The sequence below is a fragment of the Salvelinus namaycush genome, unplaced genomic scaffold (genome assembly GCF_016432855.1).
Source record: "Salvelinus namaycush isolate Seneca unplaced genomic scaffold, SaNama_1.0 Scaffold1971, whole genome shotgun sequence".
Lineage (NCBI taxonomy): Eukaryota > Metazoa > Chordata > Actinopteri > Salmoniformes > Salmonidae > Salvelinus > Salvelinus namaycush.
Window position 1 is genome coordinate 12,501 of NW_024058754.1, and position 27,228 is coordinate 39,728.

The 27,228-nt window shown below is 46.2% G+C and overlaps 1 protein-coding gene across 1 annotated transcript in view; it reads right to left on the minus strand.

Moving 5' to 3' along the window:
* LOC120037896 (CSC1-like protein 2) overlaps nt 1–24,864 on the minus strand; it is a 28,520-nt gene extending 3,656 nt beyond the window's left edge. Inside the window, exons 1-5 of the mRNA XM_038983862.1 lie at nt 24,572–24,864; nt 23,883–23,962; nt 10,933–10,971; nt 6,688–6,778; nt 3,571–3,608 (exon numbers count right to left, since the gene is read on the minus strand). Of these exons, the coding sequence (XP_038839790.1) occupies nt 3,571–3,608; nt 6,688–6,778; nt 10,933–10,971; nt 23,883–23,962; nt 24,572–24,814 (491 nt within the window). The 5' untranslated portion in view covers nt 24,815–24,864. The remainder of the gene's footprint in view (nt 1–3,570; nt 3,609–6,687; nt 6,779–10,932; nt 10,972–23,882; nt 23,963–24,571) is intronic.
* Between the last annotated feature and the right edge of the window lie 2,364 nt (nt 24,865–27,228).

The window sequence follows — 27,228 nt, forward strand, 5'->3', positions numbered from 1 at the left end:
GAGACAGACAGAAACAGAGAGAGAGAGACAGAGAGAGAGAGACAGAGAAGAGAGAGACAGACAGAAACAGAGAGAGAGAGACAGAGAGAGACAGACAGAGACAGACAGACAGAAACAGACAGACAGAAAGAGACAGAGAGAGACAGAAACAGAGAGAGAGAGAGACAGAGAGAGAGACAAAGAGAGACAGACAGAGACAGACAGAGAAGAGAGAGACAGACAGAAACAGAGAGAGACAGAGAGAGAGAGACAGAGAAGAGAGAGACAGACAGAAACAGAGAGAGAGAGACAGAGAGAGACAGACAGAGAAGAGAGAGACAGACAGACAGAAACAGACAGACAGAAAGAGACAGAGAGAGAGAGAGAGAGAGAGAGAGAGAGAGAGAGAGAGAGAGAGAGAGACAGACAGAGACAGACAGAGAAGAGAGAGACAGACAGAAACAGAGAGAGAGAGACAGAGAGACAGACAGAGAAGAGAGAGACAGACAGACAGAAACAGACAGACAGAAAGAGACAGAGAGAGACAGAAACAGAGAGAGACAGAGAGAGACAGAGAGAGACAGAGAGAGACAAAGACAGAGAGAGACAGACAGAGACAGAGAGAGACAGAAACAGACAGAGACAGAAACAGAGAGAGACAGACAGAAACAGAGAGAGACAGAGAGAGACAGAGACAGAAACAGAGACAGAGACAGACAGAACAGACAGAGACAGACAGAGCATGTATTTTATTTAATTAGTTTGAATCTTTATTTAACCATGAAAGTCACTGAGACAGAGTATTTTATACAAGAACAGTCAGAGAGATACTAACCAGGGTCCAGCCGTGCAGAGCTCTGAACACAGTCACAGACAGTTAAACTCACAAAAGACTAATTGCTAAATTCCAACCTCATTTTAACTCTTGCTGCCCCCCTCCCCACACACACACACACACACACACACACACACACACACACACACACACACACACTTGAGAACGACTGATATGGATTTTTTAGGGCCGATGCCGATAATGATTTTTGGGGGTCAAGGAGGCCGATGGATGATATTTTAGGCCGACATTCAATATCATTCAATATGTAAATGTTGATGACACCATTTCCCAGAGACAGCAATGTCGCAGCATTTTTCAAATCGATGGCAGTTAAAATATCCACTGCTGTTAGTTTGAGAATATAAAATAACATCTATTTAATGCGAATAGGTTCAACGTAACGTCATGATTTGTGATCAAGGGAACAAAACCAAACTAAAATATACAACGCAACATGTAAAGTGTTGGTCTCATGTTTCATGAGCAGAAATAAAAGATCTCAGAAATGTTACATACTGCAAAACAAGTTTATTTCTCTCAAATGTTTGTTTACATCCTTGTTAGGGAGCATTTCTCCTTTGCCAAGATAATCCATCCACCTGACAGGTGTGGCATATCAAGAAGCTGATTAAACAGCATGATCATTACACAGGTGCACCTTGTGCTGGGGACACTAAAAAGCCGTTCTAAAATGTGCCGTTTTGTCCCATAACACAACGCCACAGATGTCTCAAGTTGAGGGAGCAGCAATTGGCATGTTGACTGCAGGAAAGTCCACCAGAGCTGTTGCCAGATAATTAAATGTTAATTTCTCTAGCATAAGCCCCCTCCATGGTTGTTATAGAGAATTTGGCAGCACGTCCAACCGGCCTCACAACAGCAGACCACGTGTATGGCGTTGTCTGGGCGAGCGGTTTGCTGATGTCAACGTTGTAAACAGAGTGCCCCATGGTGGCGGTGGGGTTATGGTATGGGCAGGCATCGGACAATGAACACAATCGATTTTAATCAATGGCAATTTTAATGCACAGAGATGGTTACGAGATTCTGAGGCCCATTGTCGTGCCATTCATCCACCGCCATCACCTCATGTTTCAGCATGATAATGCACGGCCCCAAGGATCTGTACACAATTCCTGGAAGCTGAAAATGTCCCAGTTCTTCCATGGCCTGCATACTCACCAGACATGTCACCCATTGAGCATGTTTGGGATGCTCTGGATCGACGTGTACAACAGCGTGATCCAGTTCCCGCCAATATCCAGCAACTTCACACAGCCATTGAAGAGGAGCGGGACAACATTCCACAGGCCACAATCAACAGCCTGATCAACTCTATGTGAAGGAGATGTGTCACGCTGCATGAGGCAAATGGTGATCACACCAGATACTGACTGGTTTTCTGATCCACGGCCCTACCTTTTTATTTAAGGTATCTGTGACCAACAGATGCATATCTGTATTCCCAGTCATGTGAAATCCATAGATTAGGGGCCTTAATTCATTTCAATTGACTGATTTCCTTTTATTAACTGTAACTCTGTCAAAATCTTTTCAAATTGTTGCTTGTTGTGATTATATTTTTGTTCAGTATAGTATGTCATTTTCCGTGATGAAAAAAAAAAAAAAACAGCTGTCAGGACGCATCTCTAAACAACTCAGCTGCCGGGACGAAATTCCAAACAACTCAATTGGCTAGTTCAGCTATCTGTCAAGAAATGGGCGGGTTGTAACTTGTATCCTACTGCTGCGATTGGATCGTGCGAGGCTGCAACTCCGCTCCCTTTCACATCTCCACGTCGCTCATATCACTTTCTACTGTTTACTGCTAATACTATGATTACTAGCTCAAATGGGAATGACATTTGCTAGCAATCCATAAATGTGCATAATAATATCTAACATGGAGAGTGAGGATAGAAAATAATTTTAAACAACGTTCTGTCTGAATGACTCAAATCTTTCCGTCGTTTGAGAAGTGTGAAACTCACACTGATCTTCAGCTTTCTTGGTCCATAAACATGCAGGGAGATTCTTAGGTAGCTAAACCTATTGCGTTTTAAAACGCTTCCTCGTTCTCCTATTACGATTATCATCTAATCTGACTATAAACTGTCAATTTACGGATTTGATTGTGGCTGGTCAGATCAGCACACCAGTAAATAGTTAACGTTACTCCGCAAGTCAGATGGCTCGTTGCCCAAAATGGTGCATGTTCAAAATGATGACCTGCTAATATTAGCCAGCTACATTGGCCATTAGCTCCTATCTGATATGTTTATCTAGCCAGCTAGCTAGCATAGTGGCTAATATAGCTAGCTACCTAACACCACAGGTGAAAGGGTTTGTTATCGTAATCTTTGCTAACAGGTCACATAGCTGTCTGTTTAGCTAACTACCTAGCTTGCTTATTGCACGCAGGTCCGGGCACGTCCACACAAGCCGTATTAGTAGTGAACTACACTAAACTAATATTTGCAACAGGAGATCGATTTTGATCACCGTGTCAATTAATCTGTTTCTCAATGCTGCATCTTTCGGTTGGAGAATGAGCTAGCTTGCTGCGGATTTTCCCAGCTAGACATTCCTCAGTGAGTGGTGGCTGGCAGAGTAGCAGTTATGCTATGTAAAGAGACTATCAAAGGCTGATGGCCAATATCGCCCGATAGATTGGCTCAGTTGATTATCGGTCGTTCTCTCTCATACACACACACACACACACACACACAAAACCAACTTTATGGGAGACTCACTTTATGCGGAAGATGGCTGTTAACCAGGAGCAGAAGCCCTAGAGAGAAGAGATTAGGTTAGATCTGCCGTCAATTAGGTTAGACCTGCTGTAGATTAGATTAGATGTGTCATATATTAGAGTTAATAGGTCTGCCGTAGGTTAGGATCAAATCACATTTTATTTGTCACATACACATGGTTAGCAGATGTTAATGTGAGTGTAGCGAAATGCTTGTGCTTCTAGTTCCGACAATGCAGTAATAACCAACAAGTAATCTAACCTAACAATTCCACAACTACTACCTTATACACACAAGTGTAAAGGGATAAAGAATATGTACATAAAGATATATGAATGAGTGATGGTACAGAACGGCATAGGCAAGATGCAGTAGATGATATAGAGTACAGTATATACATATGAGATGAGTAATGTAGGGTATGTAAACATTATATTAAGTGGCATTGTTTAAAGTGGCTAGTGATACATTTTTACATCAATTTTTCCATTATTAAAGTGGCTGGAGTTGAGTCAGTATGTTGGCAGCAGCCACTCAATGTTAGTGATGTCTGTTTAACAGTCTGATGGCCTTGAGATAGAAGCTGTTTTTCAGTCTCTCGGTCCCAGCTTTGATGCACCTGTACTGACCTCGCCTTCTGGATGATAGCGGGGTGAACAGGCAGTGGCTCGGGTGGTTGTTGTCCTTGATGATCTTTATGGTCTTCCTGTGACATCGGGTGGTGTAGGTGTCCTGGAGGGCAGGTAGTTTTCCCCCGGTGATGCGTTGTGCAGACCTCACTACCCTCTGGAGAGCCTTACGGTTATGGGCAGAGCAGTTGCCGTACCAGGCGGTGATACAGCCCGACAGGATGCTCTCGATTGTGCATCTGTAAAAGTTGGTGAGTGTTTTTGGTGACAAGCCAAATTTCTTCAGCCTCCTGAGGTTGAAGAGGCGCTGCTGTGCCTTCTTCACCACGCTATCTGTGTGGGTGGACCATTTCAGTTTGTCCGTTATGTGTACACTGAGGAACTTAACGTTCCACCTTCTCCACTACTGTCCCGTCGATGTGGATAGGGGGCTGCTCCCTCGATTGTGGCCTTCAGGAAACAGCAATCTCCTTTGTTTTGTTGACGTTGAGTGTGAGGTTATTTTCCTGACACCACACTCCGAGGGCCCTCACCTCCTCCCTGTAGGCCGTCTCGTCGTTGTTGGTAATCAAGCCTACCACTGTAGTGTCGTCCGCAAACTTGATGATTGAGTACAGGAGAGGGCTGAGAACGCACCCTTGTGGGGCCCCAGTGTTGAGGATCAGCGGGGTGGAGATGTTGTTACCTACCCTCACCACCTGGGGGCAGCTCGTCAGGAAGTCCAGTACCCAGTTGCACAGGGCGACGTCGAGATCCAGGGTCTCGAGCTTAATGACGAGTTTGGAGGGTACTATGGTGTTAAATGCTGAGCTGTAGTCAATGAACAGCATTCTTACATAGGTATTCCTCTGCGGTAGGTTAGGTTAGATCTGCCATAGGTTAGGTTAGATCTGCCGTAGGTTAGATTAGATCTGCCGTAGGTTAGGTTAGATCTGCAGTAGGTTAGGTTAGACCTGCAGAAGGTTAGGTTAGACCTGCAGAAGGTTAGGTTAGATCTGCCGTAGGTTAGGTTAGACCTGCAGAAGGTTAGGTTAGATCTGCCGTAGGTTAGGTTAGATCTGCAGTAGGTTAGGTTAGATCTGCCGTAGGTTAGGTTAGGTCTGGGGCGTCAGGTAGCCTAGTGGTTAGAGCGTTGGACTAGTAACCAAAAAGGTTGCAAGATCGAATGACAAGGTAAAAATCTATCGTTCTGCCCCTGAACAAGGCAGTTAACCCACTGTTCCTAGCCTGTCATTGAAAATAAGAATTTGCTCTTAACTGACTTGCCTAGTTGAATAAAGGTTATAAAATATGTTTTATTTTTTAAGATAAGACTATTATACACTCTTGCAATGTCAGGTGACAGTAGTGGACTCAGCAAACCACTCCAATCACAACCTTGAGTGTGTCTATCTCTTCCTAAACTATCTTGTTCTGAGGTCAAATACACTTGGCCAGCAATTCAAAGTCATGTTTTGTTTATGCTGACGTTGAGGGCTGTGACAGTCATGGCATTTTGGATGACAGTAACCGTTGGAATAACGTGTACCCCAGGAGTCGCCGCTGCTACTTCTGCAACAGCTAAATGAGGATCCTAATAAAATACCAAATAGTAAAACAAACAAAAAATGTAAACGCACATTTTCTCCTCCGCTCATGACTGCATGTGCACACACAGAAATATAATGAATAGAACGGGCGTCCCCCATTCAAGTCAATGATGGCATAATGGGTGGACTGGCCGCCATGGCAAGTGATCCTATAGGAGCAAAGAACTAAAGTAAAATACGTGCTGTGATTGGTTGATTAAACTCAACATTCCATTGCGTGAGCCACATCAGTTAACATCATTTGAATGAACACTCTACATTACCATAGAAATGATTGCATCACAATACCAGGCGGCCATTGCGTGTGTACCCATGAGTTTACCAGTCAAATTGCCAAGGTTAGAGGTTTCCCAGCCTGTTCTATTCATTATATTTCTGTGTGTGCAGCTGCTGCATTGTGGTCATTCAGTCAGCTGTTCATTTGACTTTAAAAATGTATATATATATATATATGTTAAACGGGTTTGACGGTTATTTCATTTTCATGGCGGTTTCCATCCCTAACTGTCGGTTACACAGTAATTGTACCAGCTCTACTGACAATATGAGTAATTTATTACAAGCTCTTTCTCAAACATGTTTTTGTGTTGTAATTTAGTCCAAGTGGTTTTCAACATGTGGTCCGCGGGGGGTTGGCTACTGCAGGTGGTCCCCAAATGTATTTTGAAATTATGTATTTTTTTCTTTTAAAAAATAGCAACAGTTGGCAGTATTAATGGTACAAGAAATTTCACATTATTTTTCACAATGCAAATTGTTTGTGACTCCTCGATGGTGGTCCTTCAAGAGCTTTTAACGGTCATTTGGTGGTCTCCGGAATCGACAAAGTTGGAAACCGCTGCCCTAGCATAGTCGCTTCACACCCCATGACCCCAGTAAAACCAGGAAGTAGTACTTACGTGGTCTCTCTGCTCAAAGTCCATTGAGCTGGAGACAGAGGTCAGGCGTTCGTAGCGATCGGGAAGCGCTGACGTCATGGCAGACGCCACACTGCGCACACACAATGTTAAAAGGATACAATTAGTATTAGCCTAGCGCTCCCCAAAAACAAACCTGATGGAGATCGCTTTAGCCAAGCATTAGCATAGCACAACACCAACAACAACAAAAAACAAATCTAATCCCAAATAGTTAGGCTTTGATATCACCGTTGTAGTACAGTATCAATGGTGTATTTATTTACAGAGTAGTTAGTTCACTGGTCACATGTACGAGGCTCTGAAATGGTCTGGAGAGGCTGGTCCTGAGTTGTGTTCACACGGTTGTACCACTTACATTCCAATTCTGGGAATTTCAGTTCATTTCCTGAATTGACAGAATTAAATGTAATTGACCTGAGACATGGTTGAGGTTTTAGTAGGCTACTACTCCTCATCAGTGTTGGGATAAGTTACTTGAAAAAAAATGTACATTATATATACAGTACCAGTCAAACGTTTTGGGAACACCTACTCATTGGAGTGGCAAGGAGGGGAATGTTAGCTAAAAAATACTGGTACCCACACTGGAGACAATCAATCCCCTCCTGGATGAAGATCCCTGATGCACAAATTGTTTTGTGCATATTTTTTACTTTTTAAATTTAAATAGCGCACCTTGTATTCACTTCCGGTAATACCGTACACAGAAACGGTATGTACATTTGGATATAACCCAACCATTTTACTTCGCGTTAAAATAAAATCTCAGTTTCACTGTCAGAGGGAGCATGGCGATTTTTTGAAAAAGTCACACGTTATTTTACTCTGTTACTCATAAAAGTAATCTACGTAGTAATTACGTAACGCGCCCCCCCCCCCCCCCCCCCCCAACACTGCTCCTCATGCACCCCCTCAGTGAGACAACAACGATCCAGAACGAACCTCTACAGCCCCATTTCATGCAGTCGGAAGATTCTAGAGATACACAAACTGTCTCCGTCAGAGCGCCAAGCCTGTTAAAGAGAGAATGCAGACGTGGGAGTGATCGGAGTGGGGAGGGGAAAAGTAAAAAAAAATTGCTGTTTTCGGGCAGAGTGGTTTGGAATTATCTTTCTTATTGGTCTATTAAAAAACTTTACTGTACGGTGATGTCATCATGGAAGGCCCAAACTACGTCCCACCAAAGCAGGCAGAAATTTCAGGCTGTCTTTTCAAACAGCTCTTACGCTAAAAAGGACATTGTCAAAATTTTCACAGTATTATTCCTACCTCAGTGTGGCAATATATAGAAAACACAGAAAAATCAAATTTTTGACTGAAATGGGCCTTTAAGATGACAGATGCTAGCTAGAGCGAGAAGGGTATTCACAGACAAGGGTATTCACAGACAAGGGTATTCACAGACAAGGGTATTCACAGACAAGGGTATTCACAGAGAAGGGTATTCACAAAGAAGGTTATTCACAGACAAGGTTATTCACAGACAAGGTTATTCACAGACAAGGGTATTCACAGACAAGGGTATTCACAGACAAGGTTATTCACAGACAAGGTTATTCACAGACAAGGGTATTCACAGACAAGGGTATTCACAGAGACAACATAACACCAATGTGTAGTCATTAATACACAGACTGAGAGCAGTGTTTCTCAATCCTGGTCCTGGGGACCCAAAGGGATGTACCTTTTTATTTCTGACCCCTAGCACACACACAGCTGATTGGTAGGAAGAGGTGACTAGTAGGTAGTACAGAACCCCCAGACACACAGCTGATTGGTAGGAAGAGGTGACTAGTAGGTAGTACAGAACCCCCAGACACACAGCTGATTGGTAGGAAGAGGTGACTAGTAGGTAATACAGAACCCCCAGACACACAGCTGATTGGTAGGAAGAGGTGACTAGTAGGTAGTACAGAACCCCCAGACACACAGCTGATTGGTAGGAAGAGGTGACTAGTAGGTAGTACAGAACCCCCAGACACACAGCTGATTGGTAGGAAGAGGTGACTAGTAGGTAGTACAGAACCCCCAGACACACAGCTGATTGGTAGGAAGAGGTGACTAGTAGGTAGTACAGAACCACTACAGACACACAGCTGATTGGTAGGAAGAGGTGACTAGTAGGTAGTACAGAACCCCCAGACACACAGCTGATTGGTAGGAAGAGGTGACTAGTAGGTAGTACAGAACCCCCAGACACACAGCTGATTGGTAGGAAGAGGTGACTAGTAGGTAGTACAGAACCCCCAGACAAACAGCTGATTGGTAGGAAGAGGTGACTAGTAGATAATACAGAACCACTACAGACACACAGCTGATTGGTAGGAAGAGGTGACTAGTAGGTAGTACAGAACCACTACAGACACACAGCTGATTGGTAGGAAGAGGTGACTAGTAGGTAGTACAGAACCACTACAGACACACAGCTGATTGGTAGGAAGAGGTGACTAGTAGATAATACAGAACCACTACAGACACACAGCTGATTGGTAGGAAGAGGTGACTAGTAGGTAGTACAGAACCACTACAGACACACAGCTGATTGGTAGGAAGAGGTGACTAGTAGGTAGTACAGAACCCCCAGACACACAGCTGATTGGTAGGAAGAGGTGACTAGTAGGTAGTACAGAACCCCCAGACACACAGCTGATTGGTAGGAAGAGGTGACTAGTAGGTAGTACAGAACCACTACAGACAAACAGCTGATTGGTAGGAAGAGGTGACTAGTAGATAGTACAGAACCCCCACAGACACACAGCTGATTGGTAGGAAGAGGTGACTAGTAGGTAGTACAGAACCACTACAGACACACAGCTGATTGGTAGGAAGAGGTGACTAGTAGGTAATACAGAACCCCCAGACACACAGCTGATTGGTAGGAAGAGGTGACTAGTAGGTAGTACAGAACCCCCAGACACACAGCTGATTGGTAGGAAGAGGTGACTAGTAGGTAGTACAGAACCCCCAGACACACAGCTGATTGGCAGGAAGAGGTGACTAGTAGGTAGTACAGAACCACTACAGACACACAGCTGATTGGTAGGAAGAGGTGACTAGTAGGTAATACAGAACCCCCAGACACACAGCTGATTGGTAGGAAGAGGTGACTAGTAGGTAGTACAGAACCACTACAGACACACAGCTGATTGGTAGGAAGAGGTGACTAGTAGGTAGTACAGAACCCCCAGACACACAGCTGATTGGTAGGAAGAGGTGACTAGTAGGTAATACAGAACCCCCAGACACACAGCTGATTGGTAGGAAGAGGTGACTAGTAGGTAGTACAGAACCACTACAGACACACAGCTGATTGGTAGGAAGAGGTGACTAGTAGGTAGTACAGAACCACTACAGACACACAGCTGATTGGTAGGAAGAGGTGACTAGTAGGTAGTACAGAACCACTACAGACACACAGCTGATTGGTAGGAAGAGGTGACTAGTAGGTAGTACAGAACCACTACAGACACACAGCTGATTGGTAGGAAGAGGTGACTAGTAGGTAGTACAGAACCCCCAGACAAACAGCTGATTGGTAGGAAGAGGTGACTAGTAGGTAATACAAAACCACCACAGACTGATACATACAGGAGCTGTAGGTAGGGATAACCAGTCAAGGTGAGGTGTGTAGTTACTAGTTACCGTACCTCTCTACCCTGTAAGCATCCTGCCTGCTGGGCGCCTCATGAGGTGCGCTCATACAGGAGGACAGGACAGGCATGCTGCTTGTCAGAGAGTTTAACAACGAAACAGATTAGCATATAGAGCTGATTGGTTAGGGAGAGAGAGAACATCCAACAACGGGGTTGAAACAGACAGAGAGACACAGACAGAGAGACACACAGAGACACACAGAGACACACAGAGACACACAGAGACACACAGAGACACACAGAGACACACAGAGACTCAGCAGCAGAGTTAAAAACAGAGGAATGATGAGAAAGAAAAAAGATGGAGACAGACAGGAGTCTGGCATGGAGAAGAAGAAAGCCTGGAGGGAGAGAAGGAAAGAGAAAACCCACACCGAGAGAGAGAGAGAGAGAGAGAGAGAGAGAGAGAGAGAGAGAGAGAGAGAGAGGCCAACCCAACCCACACCAGCCTAGGTAGGAAAGGAAGGAAGAGCGTTACTCCTAGAAGATACGAGGGTTACGAAAGAGGAAGACGAGCAGCAATGTGACAAGAGGAAGAAAAGCAGCAGGGTGACGCGGTAACGTTACATACTATTCCTGTTCGTCCAGACGGCTGTATCGCTGACTCCGTCTTCAGAGAGAAAACAAAAACAGAAAAACAACATGGCGGAGGTCAGCTTGGTCCTTGGAGGAGAAACTAGTGATCCATGCAGTTAATCAGGTCCCAGTTCAGTTGTCTCGACAGTGACAGAGGGCCTCTGCTGGGGTTATACATTGCTATATTAGAAACATTTCCAAGCACATTAATATACATCCCGTTAGCAAACGCCTTGATCCAAAGTCACTCAAGTCATGCGTGCACACACTTTTGAGGTATGGGTGGTCCTGGTGTTTCAATCGACACGCTCTACCAACTGAGCTTAAGAGGGACACAAGCTTGACAAGAGTACAAATAATGTAGTCTTGACTATTGTCCATATAATAACAGCACCGTAAAGACCACAAATACATAAAATGGCAACTTATGTTTGGTTCATAACTGAATTAAAAAGCGTCAGATATACAGTAGGCCTAGATGTTAAGTCAAAGGGGATTCACTATCTGTATATGAGATTACTTACAAGTATTGCAGGCATGCAGCAGGGGTGAATAATGTGCCTATCTATGGACCATCAGCCTGGCTCTGTCCTAGCCACCCAATACAGCACAGTTATCTTAGCTACTACATCTACCAGTGGAGGCTCGTCAGAGGAGGAAGGGGAGGACCATCCTACTCAATGAATTCCAGATTTTTTAATTTTTTTTTAAGTTATAATTTTTTAGATAAGACTATACTAAATATATTCACGTCACCAAATAATTGATTAAGACACACTGTTATGCAATGAAGGTCTACAGTAGCCTCAACAGCACTCTGTAGGGTAGCACCATGGTGTAGCCGGAGGACAGATAGCTTCCATCCTCCTCTGGGTACATTGACTTCAATACAAAACCTAGGAGGCTGATGGGTCTTACCCCCTTCCATAGACTTACATGGTAATTATGAATACTTCTGTAGGACGTCGTCCCATCCAATCAAAACTTTTACAGTTTGAACTAACACGTTACCCATCAAAGAATTAACCTACGGATGTGGGATTTAGAAGCTTGGTGAGGTGGTGACATTGTTGGATAGATTGAGATAGTGAATAGTGATTTTTAGGAAATCAAATGAGTTTCTTCAAACTACAGGAGACTGAGGTAGGTTATATATTGTCGTCTTGGTTTTAGAACATGTGTAAGGTTAGTGTAATTTATTTATATTTGCCGTGCTAACTTCAGTAGCAAGTAGCTAGCTACCAGAGTGCAGTTCTCTAACGACAACGTAGTGGATTGTTTTGTTGAAGACAGACCTTTCATTGCCTCAAGCTTCTGGGGGGGAAAAGCAGCATTGATCATGTAGCCTAACGGACGACAGTCTGCGTATTCAAACTGCGCAACACAACTATAAGGTGAGAACAACCAGGGATGTTCTCCAGCAGCTCATCTACACTACTGCATCTTCGGGCCACGCAATAATTGTTTTCTAGTTTGCGGCACGATGAGAGAGAAAAGTTCCGCAGACCAGGACAACTACAAGGAGCTCGCAGAGTTAATTGCCATTTAAATTGCTTTACTTGCTGAGCATATGTACATTTCTACTGTCTTCTCTGGGATGTTGAAATGAATTCAGAATGATTTGATGACGCTTCCAACACATTATCCATTAAAAGGGAGGTGTTGACGCAGCACATTGTTTTCCCACAATGCACCCCTTCAAGTGAGATTTTTTTCTCGCTCTGTATTTATTTAAACAAACGTGATGATGCATCCTCACTTGACAGACAAGGAAAAGCTCGTTACATAAAATGTCACAGCAGCCTAGACTAGGCCTAAACATTAGAGATCTGACATGCTGTGTACGATTAAAACGAGATGGCTTTTCAGCGTGAACCTCTAGGCTACTAACAACAGCAGCTGCACACTGTCCATCTGGTCAGGGTAAACGATTTCGTTACCTTATCTATTTATAGTCTATTTGTTTGTGTCAGGAGAGAATGTGATCAACTTTGGTTTTATATTCCAACTTGGGCTGTCTAGACCTTTTCAATAAAAAATGATTCACTTGAATTCATCATTCAACATAATAGTGATGACCGACTGAGTACATTTTTTAATTAGGCCTAGACCTGGGAGGAGCCTACACCTGGGAGGAGCCTACACCTGGGAGGAGCCTACACCAGGGAGGAGCCTACACCAGGGAGGAGCCTAGACCTGGGAGGAGCCTACACCTGGGAGGAGCCTACACCAGGGAGGAGCCTACACCAGGGAGGAGCCTACACCAGGGAGGAGCCTACACCTGGGAGGAGCCTACACCAGGGAGGAGCCTACACCTGGGAGGAGCCTACACCAGGGAGGAGCCAACACCTGGGAGGAGCCAACACCTGGGAGGAGCCAACACCTGGGAGGGGCAACTGGCAGCCTTTGATAGGCCAATAGCGTTTCAATAGCTTATTATTTTTTTAGGAACTCTGTCGGGGTCTCAACTTACTGTTGAGAGTTAGAATAGTGCAATACACAGGAGCTACTTGGATATTTGGTTGTGTATCAGCAGGTTCTCTTGATGTCAGTCACTGATGGTCACTCAATTAGCCTATGTCACCTAAACTAAAAGTTAGTGGTACCAGATTTCTGAACTTGCAGTAATCATGGTGGAATCACTGACCGAGAGGAGACCCTCATTGGTTTTGTTAGTCACTCTTACTCAGATATCATATTCAAAAACAGCAAACATTTCTCTCCGCCCCAAGGAAAAATGAGGAGAAGTGCATGAAATTAGTTCTAAAATGGCTAAAAGTGTAGAATTACAGGAAATTAACTCTTAACAATTTTATTTATTCTCTCCACTGTCAAAGGGGGAGCAAGGCCCAGACCTCACAATGTAAACCTGCATAAAGCCAGTCCCAGACCTCACAATGTAAACCAGCATAAAGCCAGTCCCAGACCTCACAATGTAAACCTGCATAAAGCCAGTCCCAGACCTCACAATGTAAACCTGCATAAAGCCAGTCCCAGACCTCACAATGTAAACCTGCATAAAGCCAGTCCCAGACCTCACACTGTAAACCTGCATAAAGCCAGTCCCAGACCTCACACTGTAAACCTGCATAAAGCCAGTCCCAGACCTCACAATGTAAACCTGCATAAAGCCAGTCCCAGACCTCACAATGTAAACCTGCATAAAGCCAGTCCCAGACCTCACAATGTAAACCTGCATAAAGCAAGTCCCAGACCTCACAATGTAAACCTGCATAAAGCCAGTCCCAGACCTCACACTGTAAACCTGCATAAAGCCAGTCCCAGACCTCACACTGTAAACCTGCATAAAGCCAGTCCCAGACCTCACACTGTAAACCTGCATAAAGCCAGTCCCAGACCTCACAATGTAAACCAGCATAAAGCCAGTCCCAGACCTCACAATGTAAACCAGCATAAAGCCAGTCCCAGACCTCACAATGTAAACCAGCATAAAGCCAGTCCCAGACCTCACAATGTAAACCTGCATAAAGCCAGTCCCAGACCTCACAATGTAAACCTGCATAAAGCCAGTCCCAGACCTCACACTGTAAACCTGCATAAAGCCAGTCCCAGACCTCACAATGTAAACCTGCATAAAGCCAGTCCCAGACCTCAAAATGTAAACCTGCATAAAGCCAGTCCCAGACCTCACAATGTAAACCTGCATAAAGCCAGTCCCAGACCTCACACTGTAAACCTGCATAAAGCCAGTCCCAGACCTCACACTGTAAACCTGCATAAAGCCAGTCCCAGACCTCACAATGTAAACCTGCATAAAGCCAGTCCCAGACCTCACAATGTAAACCTGCATAAAGCCAGTCCCAGACCTCACACTGTAAACCTGCATAAAGCCAGTCCCAGACCTCACACTGTAAACCTGCATAAAGCCAGTCCCAGACCTCACAATGTAAACCTGCATAAAGCCAGTCCCAGACCTCACAATGTAAACCTGCATAAAGCCAGTCCCAGACCTCACACTGTAAACCTGCATAAAGCCAGTCCCAGACCTCACACTGTAAACCTGCATAAAGCCAGTCCCAGACCTCACAATGTAAACCTGCATAAAGCCAGTCCCAGACCTCACACTGTAAACCTGCATAAAGCCAGTCCCAGACCTCACAATGTAAACCTGCATAAAGCCAGTCCCAGACCTCACAATGTAAACCTGCATAAAGCCAGTCCCAGACCTCACAATGTAAACCTGCATAAAGCCAGTCCCAGACCTCACAATGTAAACCAGCATAAAGCCAGTCCCAGACCTCACACTGTAAACCTGCATAAATCCACCTCAGCCCTGTGAGTTCTATTGTCCATCCTTTGCCGTCACTGTGTAGAGGAAGCCCCGTTAGTCTCGTCTAAATATAATTCGTATGAAGGTTGCTGCAGTTTGACAGAATTCACATCCTCCCGAGGACCAGGAATTTTTCCAGGGATAAAAAAAACAAACATTAGAAAAACTTGTCCCGTCAAGTTGTAGAAACGTCTCAAGGAGGATCAATGGAAACAGGATGCACCTGAGCTCAAGTTCGAGTCTCATAGCAAAGGGTCTGAATACTTATGTAAATAAAGTTTGTTGTTTAAAAAAATATATATACATTTGCATAAATAAAAAAAATGGTGTCATTGTGGGGTTGTGTGTGTAGATTAATAAAATGTTTATTTCATCCATTTTTAGAATAAGTCTAACGTAACAAAATGTGGAAAAAGGGAAGGGGTCTGAATACTTTACAAAAACTGTGTATGAATAGAAAAGCCAGGACTAGAATACAGTATGAAGTGGACAGCAGTAGTTATATAGGATGAACCAGGACTAGAATACAGTATATACATATGAAGTGGACAGCAGTAGGTATATAGGATGAACCAGGACTAGAATACAGTATTATACAGGATGAACCAGGACTAGAATACAGTATTATACAGGATGAGCCAGGACTAGAATACAGTATTATACAGGATGAGCCAGGACTAGAATACAGTATTATACAGGATGAGCCAGGACTAGAATACAGTATTATACAGGATGAGCCAGGACTAGAATACAGTATATACAGTAGTTATATAGGATGAACCAGGACTAGAATACAGTATTATACAGGATGAGCCAGGACTAGAATACAGTATTATACAGGATGAGCCAGGACTAGAATACAGTATTATACAGGATGAGCCAGGACTAGAATACAGTATATACAGTAGTTATATAGGATGAGCCAGGACTAGAATACAGTATTATACAGGATGAGCCAGGACTAGAATACAGTATTATACAGGATGAGCCAGGACTAGAATACAGTATTATACAGGATGAGCCAGGACTAGAATACAGTATATACAGTAGTTATATAGGATGAACCAGGACTAGAATACAGTATTATACAGGATGAGCCAGGACTAGAATACAGTAGTATACAGGATGAGCCAGGACTAGAATACAGTATATACAGTAGTTATATAGGATGAACCAGGACTAGAATACAGTATTATACAGGATGAGCCAGGACTAGAATACAGTATTATACAGGATGAGCCAGGACTAGAATACAGTATTATACAGGATGAGCCAGGACTAGAATACAGTATTATACAGGATGAGCCAGGACTAGAATACAGTATTATACAGGATGAGCCAGGACTAGAATACAGTATTATACAGGATGAACCAGGACTAGAATACAGTATTATACAGGATGAGCCAGGACTAGAATACAGTATATACAGTAGTTATATAGGATGAACCATGACTAGAATACAGTATGAAGTGGGTAAAGCAGTATGTAAACATTATTAAAGTGGCCAGTGATTCCATGACTATGTACATAGGGCAAAGCAGTCTCTAAGGTGCAGGGTAGAGTACCTGGGTGTTAGCCGGTTAGTAACAGTCACTAAGGTTCAGGGTAGAGTACCTGGGTGGTAGCCGGTTAGTAACAGTGACTAAGGTTCAGGGAAGGGTACTGGGCAGAGGCCGGCTAGTGGTGAATGTTTAACAGTCTGATGGCCTTGAGATAGAAGCTGGTTTTCAGTCTCTCGGTCCCAGCTTTGATGCACCTGTACTGACCTCGCCTTCTGGATGATAGCGTGGTGAACAGGCAGTGGCTCGGGTGGTTGTTGTCCTTGAAGCTCTTCTTGGCCTTCCTGTGACATCGGGTGCTGTATATGTCCTGGAGGGCTGGCAGTGTGCCCCCCACCCCATGATGCGTTGGGCTAACCGCACCACCCTCTGGAAAGCCCTGCGGTTGCGGACGGTGCAATTGCCAACAGGATGGCTCTCAAATGGTGCATCTGTAGAAGTTTGTTAAGATCTTAGGGACCACATTTCTTTCAGGCTCCGCCTTCTTCACCACACTCTGTGAAGGGACCATTTCGGGTTGTCAGTGATGTGCACGCCAATGTGGCCCCCGTCGATGCGATGTGGCCCCCGTCGATGCGATGTGGCCCCCGTCGATGCGATGTGGCCCCCGTCGATGTGGATGGGGGAGTGCTCGCTCTGCTATCTCCTGTAGTCCACAATCAGTGCCTTCGTTTTGTTCAAATTGAGTTGGAGTCGTGCATGGCCAAGAAGTCATGGTTGAACAGGGAGAACAGGACGGGGCCAAGAAGTCATGGTTGAACAGGACGGGGTTGAAAAACGCACCCTGTGAGACATCGTGTTGAGGGTCATCGTAGCGGAGGAGCTGTTGCCAACCTTCACCACCCGGGGCCGGCCCGTCAGGAAGTCCAGGACCCAGTTGCACAAGGTGGGGTTCAGACCCAGGGCCCTGAGATTAGTGAAACGCTTGGAGGACACTATGGTGTTGAAGGCTGATGGTCCAGGACCATAAGGCTCCTTAACAGCTTCTACCCCCAAGCCATGAGACTGCTGAACAATTAATAAAATGGCCACCGGACTATTTACATTGACCCCCCCATATGTTTTGTCCACTGCTGCTACTCGCTGTGTATTATCTATGCATAGTCACTTCACCCCCAACTACATGTACAGATGACCTCAACTAACCTGTACCCCCGCACACTGACTCGGTACCCCCTGTATATACCCTCGTTATTGTTATTTTATTGTGTTACTTTTTACTATTTTTTTACTTAAGTTTATTCTGTAAATATTTTCTTAACTCTTCTTGAACTGCACTGTTGGTTAAGGGCTTGTCAGTAAACATTTCACGGTAAAGTCTACACCTGTTGTATTCGGCGCATGTGACTAATAAAGTTTGATTTGATTTTGGTGACCACTCCACCACCATTGTCAACTCTCTCCTGACATGAATTGAAGTCTCATGTGCCCTCTCATCCACTGGTACAGTGAATGTTTCCTCTCATCCACTGTGAGTAACCCTGTCAATTATTCTCTCAATACCGTATGTAGAGTCAGTCACATACAAAACACATTATTACACATCAATGTGACTTTAATCCTTTTAATCCCACACTTCCTCCCTCTCCCACACTTCCTCCCTCTCCCACAGGAAGACCCCGTCCCAGCTACAGTATCTCTGCCACTGCTGCTAAATGTTAAAATCCCAGGGGAAACACAGGAAGTAGATTATCTAGTGGCCTGGCTGGTCTAGTGGTAATGCCCCAACCTTTGGCACATTAATATAGAGTGGGGATGAGTCTGAATCCAGCCCACTGCCCACGGACAGAACCACTCTCCGTCTTTACCCATCATTCCTCTCTCACCATCTGATCAATAAGATCTGAAAATATACACATTTTAAAAGGAAGTAGTCTGTCGGGAAATTCATTCTCTGGGAAAAAACACAAAGCTAACAGAGCCTGGCCTGCGAGCACACACACACACACACACACACACACACACACACACACACACACACACACACACCACACAGACAGCCTGGTCTGGGAGTGGCGAGAACAGCTGCAGAAATAAACCAATAAACTTACTAACTGTGTTCTACCTGATTTACCGTGGTAGTCTACCGTTCAGTCGCCGCTACGTATTACCGTGGTAGTCTACCGTTCAGTCGCCGCTACGTATTACCGTGGTAGTCTACCGTTCAGTCGCCGCTACGTATTACCGTGGTAGTCTACCGTTCAGTCGCCGCTACGTATTACCGTGGTAGTCTACCGTTCAGTCGCCGCTACGTATTACCGTGGTAGTCTACCGTTCAGTCGCCGCTACGTATTACCGTGGTAGTCTACCGTTCAGTCGCCGCTACGTATTACCGTGGTAGTCTACCGTTCAGTCGCCGCTACGTATTACCGTGGTAGTCTACCGTTCAGTCGCCGCTACGTATTACCGTGGTAGTCTACCGTTCAGTCGCCGCTACGTATTACCGTGGTAGTCTACCGTTCAGTCACCGCTACGTATTACCGTGGTAGTCTACCGTTCAGTCACCGCTACGTATTACCGTGGTAGTCTACTGTTCAGTCGCCGCTACGTATTACCGTGGTAGTCTACTGTTCAGTCGCCGCTACGTATTACCGTGGTAGTCTACTGTTCAGTCGCCGCTACGTATTACCGTGGTAGTCTACTGTTCAGTCGCCGCTACGTATTACCGTGGTAGTCTACTGTTCAGTCGCCGCTACGTATTACCGTGGTAGTCTACTGTTCAGTCGCCGCTACGTATTACCGTGGTAGTCTACTGTTCAGTCGCCGCTACGTATTACCGTGGTAGTCTACTGTTCAGTCGCCGCTACGTATTACCGTGGTAGTCTACAGTTCAGTCGCCGCTACGTATTACCGTGGTAGTCTACTGTTCAGTCGCCGCTACGTATTACCGTGGTAGTCTACTGTTCAGTCACCGCTACGTATTACCGTGGTAGTCTACCGTTCAGTCACCGCTACGTATTACCGTGGTAGTCTACTGTTCAGTCGCCGCTACGTATTACCGTGGTAGTCTACCGTTCAGTCGCCGCTACGTATTACCGTGGTAGTCTACCGTTCAGTCGCCGCTACGTATTACCGTGGTAGTCTACCGTTCAGTCGCCGCTACGTATTACCGTGGTAGTCTACCGTTCAGTCGCCGCTACGTATTACCGTGGTAGTCTACCGTTCAGTCGCCGCTACGTATTACCGTGGTAGTCTACCGTTCAGTCGCCGCTACGTATTACCGTGGTAGTCTACCGTTCAGTCGCCGCTACGTATTACCGTGGTAGTCTACCGTTCAGTCGCCGCTACGTATTACCGTGGTAGTCTACTGTTCAGTCGCCGCTACGTATTACCGTGGTAGTCTACAGTTCAGTCGCCGCTACGTATTACCGTGGTAGTCTACTGTTCAGTCGCCGCTACGTATTACCGCGGTAGTCTACAGTTCAGTCGCCGCTACGTATTACCGCGGTAGTCTACTGTTCAGTCGCCGCTACGTATTACCGCGGTAGTCTACTGTTCAGTCGCCGCTACGTATTACCGCGGTAGTCTACTGTTCAGTCGCCGCTACGTATTACCGCGGTAGTCTACTGTTCAGTCGCCGCTACGTATTACCGCGGTAGTCTACCGTTCAGTCGCCGCTACGTATTACCGTGGTAGTCTACCGTTCAGTCGCCGCTACGTATTACCGCGGTAGTCTACTGTTCAGTCGCCGCTACGTATTACCGCGGTAGTCTACTGTTCAGTCGCCGCTACGTATTACCGCGGTAGTCTACAGTTCAGTCGCCGCTACGTATTACCGTGGTAGTCTACAGTTCAGTCGCCGCTACGTATTACCGTGGTAGTCTACAGTTCAGTCGCCGCTACGTATTACCGTGGTAGTCTACCGTTCAGTCGCCGCTACGTATTACCGTGGTAGTCTACCGTTCAGTCGCCGCTACGTATTACCGTGGTAGTCTACTGTTCAGTCACCGCTACGTATTACCGTGGTAGTCTACTGTTCAGTCGCCGCTACGTATTACCGTGGTAGTCTACTGTTCAGTCGCCGCTACGTATTACCGTGGTAGTCTACTGTTCAGTCGCCGCTACGTATTACCGTGGTAGTCTACTGTTCAGTCGCCGCTACGTATTACCGTGGTAGTCTACCGTTCAGTCGCCGCTACGTATTACCGTGGTAGTCTACCGTTCAGTCGCCGCTACGTATTACCGTGGTAGTCTACCGTTCAGTCGCCGCTACGTATTACCGTGGTAGTCTACCGTTCAGTCGCCGCTACGTATTACCGTGGTAGTCTACCGTTCAGTCGCCGCTACGTATTACCGTGGTAGTCTACTGTTCAGTCGCCGCTACGTATTACCGTGGTAGTCTACTGTTCAGTCGCCGCTACGTATTACCGTGGTAGTCTACTGTTCAGTCGCCGCTACGTATTACCGTGGTAGTCTACAGTTCAGTCGCCGCTACGTATTACCGTGGTAGTCTACTGTTCAGTCGCCGCTACGTATTACCGTGGTAGTCTACAGTTCAGTCGCCGCTACGTATTACCGCGGTAGTCTACCGTTCAGTCGCCGCTACGTATTACCGCGGTAGTCTACCGTTCAGTCGCCGCTACGTATTACCGTGGTAGTCTACCGTTCAGTCGCCGCTACGTATTACCGTGGTAGTCTACCGTTCAGTCGCCGCTACGTATTACCGCGGTAGTCTACCGTTCAGTCGCCGCTACGTATTACCGCGGTAGTCTACCGTTCAGTCGCCGCTACGTATTACCGCGGTAGTCTACCGTTCAGTCGCCGCTACGTATTACCGCGGTAGTCTACCGTTCAGTCGCCGCTACGTATTACCGCGGTAGTCTACCGTTCAGTCGCCGCTACGTATTACCGTGGTAGTCTACCGTTCAGTCGCCGCTACGTATTACCGTGTTAGTCTACCGTTCAGTCGCCGCTACGTATTACCGTGGTAGTCTACCGTTCAGTCGCCGCTACGTATTACCGTGGTAGTCTACCGTTCAGTCGCCGCTACGTATTACCGTGGTAGTCTACCGTTCAGTCGCCGCTACGTATTACCGTGGTAGTCTACCGTTCAGTCGCCGCTACGTATTACCGTGGTAGTCTACCGTTCAGTCGCCGCTACGTATTACCGTGGTAGTCTACCGTTCAGTCGCCGCTACGTATTACCGTGGTAGTCTACAGTTCAGTCGCCGCTACGTATTACCGTGGTAGTCTACCGTTCAGTCGCCGCTACGTATTACCGTGGTAGTCTACCGTTCAGTCGCCGCTACGTATTACCGTGGTAGTCTACCGTTCAGTCACCGCTACGTATTACCGTGGTAGTCTACCGTTCAGTCACCGCTACGTATTACCGTGGTAGTCTACCGTTCAGTCGCCGCTACGTATTACCGTGGTAGTCTACCGTTCAGTCGCCGCTACGTATTACCGTGGTAGTCTACTGTTCAGTCGCCGCTACGTATTACCGTGGTAGTCTACTGTTCAGTCGCCGCTACGTATTACCGTGGTAGTCTACTGTTCAGTCGCCGCTACGTATTACCGTGGTAGTCTACTGTTCAGTCGCCGCTACGTATTACCGCGGTAGTCTACTGTTCAGTCGCCGCTACGTATTACCGCGGTAGTCTACTGTTCAGTCGCCGCTACGTATTACCGTGGTAGTCTACTGTTCAGTCGCCGCTACGTATTACCGTGGTAGTCTACTGTTCAGTCGCCGCTACGTATTACCGTGGTAGTCTACCGTTCAGTCGCCGCTACGTATTACCGTGGTAGTCTACCGTTCAGTCGCCGCTACGTATTACCGTGGTAGTCTACCGTTCAGTCGCCGCTACGTATTACCGTGGTAGTCTACCGTTCAGTCGCCGCTACGTATTACCGTGGTAGTCTACAGTTCAGTCGCCGCTACGTATTACCGTGGTAGTCTACTGTTCAGTCACCGCTACGTATTACCGTGGTAGTCTACAGTTCAGTCGCCGCTACGTATTACCGCGGTAGTCTACTGTTCAGTCGCCGCTACGTATTACCGCGGTAGTCTACTGTTCAGTCGCCGCTACGTATTACCGTGGTAGTCTACTGTTCAGTCGCCGCTACGTATTACCGTGGTAGTCTACTGTTCAGTCGCCGCTACGTATTACCGTGGTAGTCTACTGTTCAGTCGCCGCTACGTATTACCGTGGTAGTCTACAGTTCAGTCGCCGCTACGTATTACCGTGGTAGTCTACCGTTCAGTCGCCGCTACGTATTACCGTGGTAGTCTACTGTTCAGTCGCCGCTACGTATTACCGTGGTAGTCTACCGTTCAGTCGCCGCTACGTATTACCGTGGTAGTCTACAGTTCAGTCGCCGCTACGTATTACCGTGGTAGTCTACAGTTCAGTCACCGCTACGTATTACCGTGGTAGTCTACAGTTCAGTCGCCGCTACGTATTACCGCGGTAGTCTACAGTTCAGTCGCCGCTACGTATTACCGTGGTAGTCTACTGTTCAGTCGCCGCTACGTATTACCGTGGTAGTCTACAGTTCAGTCGCCGCTACGTATTACCGCGGTAGTCTACAGTTCCAGAGGCTGTACTGAACTGTGTTAGTATGTCAATCCTTCTGTCAGTGTTGATCTCCTGTTACAAGAGAAGGCCTTTCCTTGGTCTTCTCCACTCCACTCCACTCCACTCCACTCCACTCCACTCCACTCCACTCCACTCCACTCCACTCCACTCCACTCCACTCCACTCCTCCACTCCACTCTCCTCCACTCCACTCCACTCTCCTCCACTCTCCTCCACTCCACTCTCCTCCACTCCACTCTCCTCCACTCCACTCTCCTCCACTCCACTCTCCTCCACTCCACTCTCCTCCACTCTCCTCCACTCTCCTCCACTCTCCTCCACTCCACTCTCCTCCTCTCCTAGTTGGCGTTAAGAGTACTGTGCGGCGTGAAAGGTGTGGGTTCAATTCCAACAGGGATCACATCCTAAACATGTCTGTGTTTTCTTTCCCCGGTGTGTCTCAGCCTGTGTGACTCAGTTGGTAAGAGTGTGGCGCTACCTGGCAACTCCTCAACGCCAAGGTCCTGGGTTCAATTCCTGCAGGGATCACATAGTATAGATGCCAGTGTAGTGATTTACCTGTCTGCATCAGTGACCAGCGCCAAGCGGCCGTAGTCCCACGCTACCTTCCTCAAGATGGAGAATACAAACAGGAGTACCTAGGAAGGTAACACACACACACACACACACACGTCAAAACAGGATAACTAGGAAGGACACACACACGTCAAAACAGGATAACTAGAAAGGACAGACACACACACACGTTAAAACAAACACAGAACTGACCACTTGTCAAAAGGTCATCCTTCGTCTTCAATAGGGAGGGAGAGGCACCAATGTACACAGAGAGGGGGGTAAGTAGCCTCACCATACATTAGGCAAGCAGGCTGCCGTGCCAAGCGGGCTGCCGTGCCAAGCGGGCTGCCGTGCCAAGCGGGCTGCCGTGCCAAGCGGGCTGCCGTGCCAAGCGGGCTGCCGTGCCAAGCATGTTGCTTTAGGGAAGTGAAATTCCTTGAGGGGCTGTTTTATGTCAGAACAGATCTAACCATTTAAATCACAGCTCCGTCTGTATGAAGGAAAACATATCTAGACACGTCACGACATCAGCTGTACAACCCTGACTCAGTGTGTGTGTGTGTGTGTGTGTAGGGGGGGGGGGGGGGGGGTGCGAAGAAACCATCCTGATGTATCAGGTGAAAAAAAAGAGTTGTATTATACTGTATCCTCATCTCTGTTTGACCTTTGAACTCTTGCGTTTGACTCACCAGGAAGCACATGAAGTCGAGTGCGAGGACGGTGGGCACCCCTCCGAAGGCCAGGCCCTGGAGCACGGTGGAGCGGATACGGGCGGTGTAGCAGTAGTCCCTGGAGGTCTCACCCCCACCGGAGGTGTTGCTCTGCTGGGTAGGGCAGTTATCAAGCACCCCTCCGGGACACTTGGCCCCCTGGACCCTAACCCCCACTTGGGCCCCCCACGTCACCACACCCACCATCAGCAGTATAGACATGCTGAGGCTTCAGTTGAGATTCAGCTCCGAACTCACTGCAGCATCTTTAACACCTGGAGGAGAGAAGACAAGGGAATTTAGGTAGGTGCTTATATTTGTCCAATTTCTGATACGCCTCTGCTGAGGGTATCAGAAATACCGGTTATACTAGGGTTGGGTGTTATCTAGATTTCCATACCGTGCCTGTGTCATCCCAGGGACAATTATTTTTTATTACGTTCCCTTAACAAAATGCTAACAAGTACTAAGGAATTCCCATAGCAAATGCTAGGTAAATGCTAAGGAGCGCATGAGAATTATGTATTACTAGGACAGACAACCTAGCTCATAAAGTTATGCAAGTAACTCGAAACACAGTTTGCAACACGCACGAAACAAATATTAGGCAGCAGGGATCTGAGAGGGGATTGTGTCTGCTGCTGTTACCAAGAAGCTTGATCTGCGCTAACATTCGCTAACAAACCCAGCTAAAGAAAATGTAATTTGTCACATCTTAGATAGTTAACTTAATAGTTAAGACATATAGCTGGCAAACATTAGTGAATTTCATACTTGGCCACTTCACTACAGTTGCGCTGCAGGAATGATTGACCTCGAGAAGCTCCCGTTTTACACGTTGTGCTTCTTTGTAAACAAACACACGTGACTGGTTCAAACCGCTGTTTTGGGAAACTAGTACCGGTAAGCTTCGTAATTAAAAATGATCTAACGAGCAATTTGACCGCGATCTGCTTCATCTATTATCTAGTGCACAAGTTGACTGCAGCTACAGTTCATTCGGAATGTATTCAGACACATTCACTTTTTCCACAGTTACGTTACAGCCTTATTCTAAAATGGATGAAATAAATAGAGGATTTTCTATCTCCACATAATACCCCATAATGACAGAGCAAAACTAGGTTTAGAAATGTTTCTGAATGTATTTACAAGATAAAAATACCTTACAGTATTCAGACTCTTTGCTATGAGACATGAAATTGATCTCAGGTGCATCCTGTTTCCATTGATCATCCTTGAGATGTTTCTACAACTGGATTGGAGTCCACCTGTGGTAAATTCAATTGATTGGACATGATTTTAGAAGACACACCCCTGTCTATATAAGGTCCCACAGTTAACAGTGCATGTCAGAACAAAAATCAAGCCAGGAGGCCGAAGGACTTGTCTGTAGAGCTCCGAGACATGATTGTGTCGAGGCACAGATGTGGGGAAGGGTACCAAAAAATGTCTGCAGCATTGAAGGTACGAGAACACAGTTGCCTCAATCATTCTTAAAATGGGAAGAAGTTTGGAACCGAGCTGGCCGCCCGGCCAAACTGAGCGGGGAGAAGGGCCTTAGTCAGCGAGGTGACCAAGAACCCGATGGTCACTGACAGAGCTCCTCTGTGGAGATGGGAGAACCTTCGAAGAAGGACAACCATCTCTGCAGCACTCTACCAATTAGGCCTTTATGGTAGAGTTGGCAGACAGAAGCCACTCCTTCACAAAAGGCACGACAGCCCGCTTGGAGTTTGCCAAAAGGCACCTAAAGGACTCTCAGACCATGAGAAACAAGATTCTCTGGTCTGATGAAACCAAGATTGAACTCTTTGGCCTGAATGCCAAGCGGCACGTCTGGAGGAAACCAGGCACCGCTCATCACCTGGCCAATACCATCCCTACGGTGAAGCATGGTGGTGGCAGCATCATGCTGTGGGGATGTTTTTCAGCGGCAGGGACTGGGAGACTAGTCAGGATCGAGGGAAAGATGAACAGTGCAAAGTACAGAGAGATCCTTGATGAAAACCTGCTCCAGAGCGCTCAGGACCTTAGACTGGGGCGAAGGTTGAACTTCCAACAGGATAACACGTCTAAGCACACATCCAAGACAATGCAGGAGAGACCTGAAAATAGCTGTGCAGCGATGCTCCCCATCCAACATGACAGAGCTTGAGAGGATCTGCAGAGAAGAATGGGAGAAACTCCCCAAATACAGGTGTGCCAAGCTTGTAGCGTCATACCCAAGAAGACTCGAGGCTGTAATTGCTGCCAAAGGTGCTTCAACAAAGTACTGAGAAAAGGGTCTGAATACTTCTGTAAATGTATAAAAACCTGTTTTTGCTTTGTCATTATGGGGTAATGTTTAGGTCAATGAGGAAACAAAACAATTTAATCAATTTTAGAAAAAGTGAAGGGGTCTGAATAATTTCCGAATGCACTATTTATTTAAAAAGTACTAATATTTAAAGCCCCAAAAACATCACCTCCCATAATGCTAACAAAATGCTAACAAGTCCTAAGGTATCCTCATAGAGAATGCTAACTAAATGCTAACGAGCGCATTGAAGATTTTGTACAGTTTTTAACCTAAATTATACAGGTAAGTCGAAAATGTTACTCCCAGTTTGCTGCACGCACAACATGAATATTCT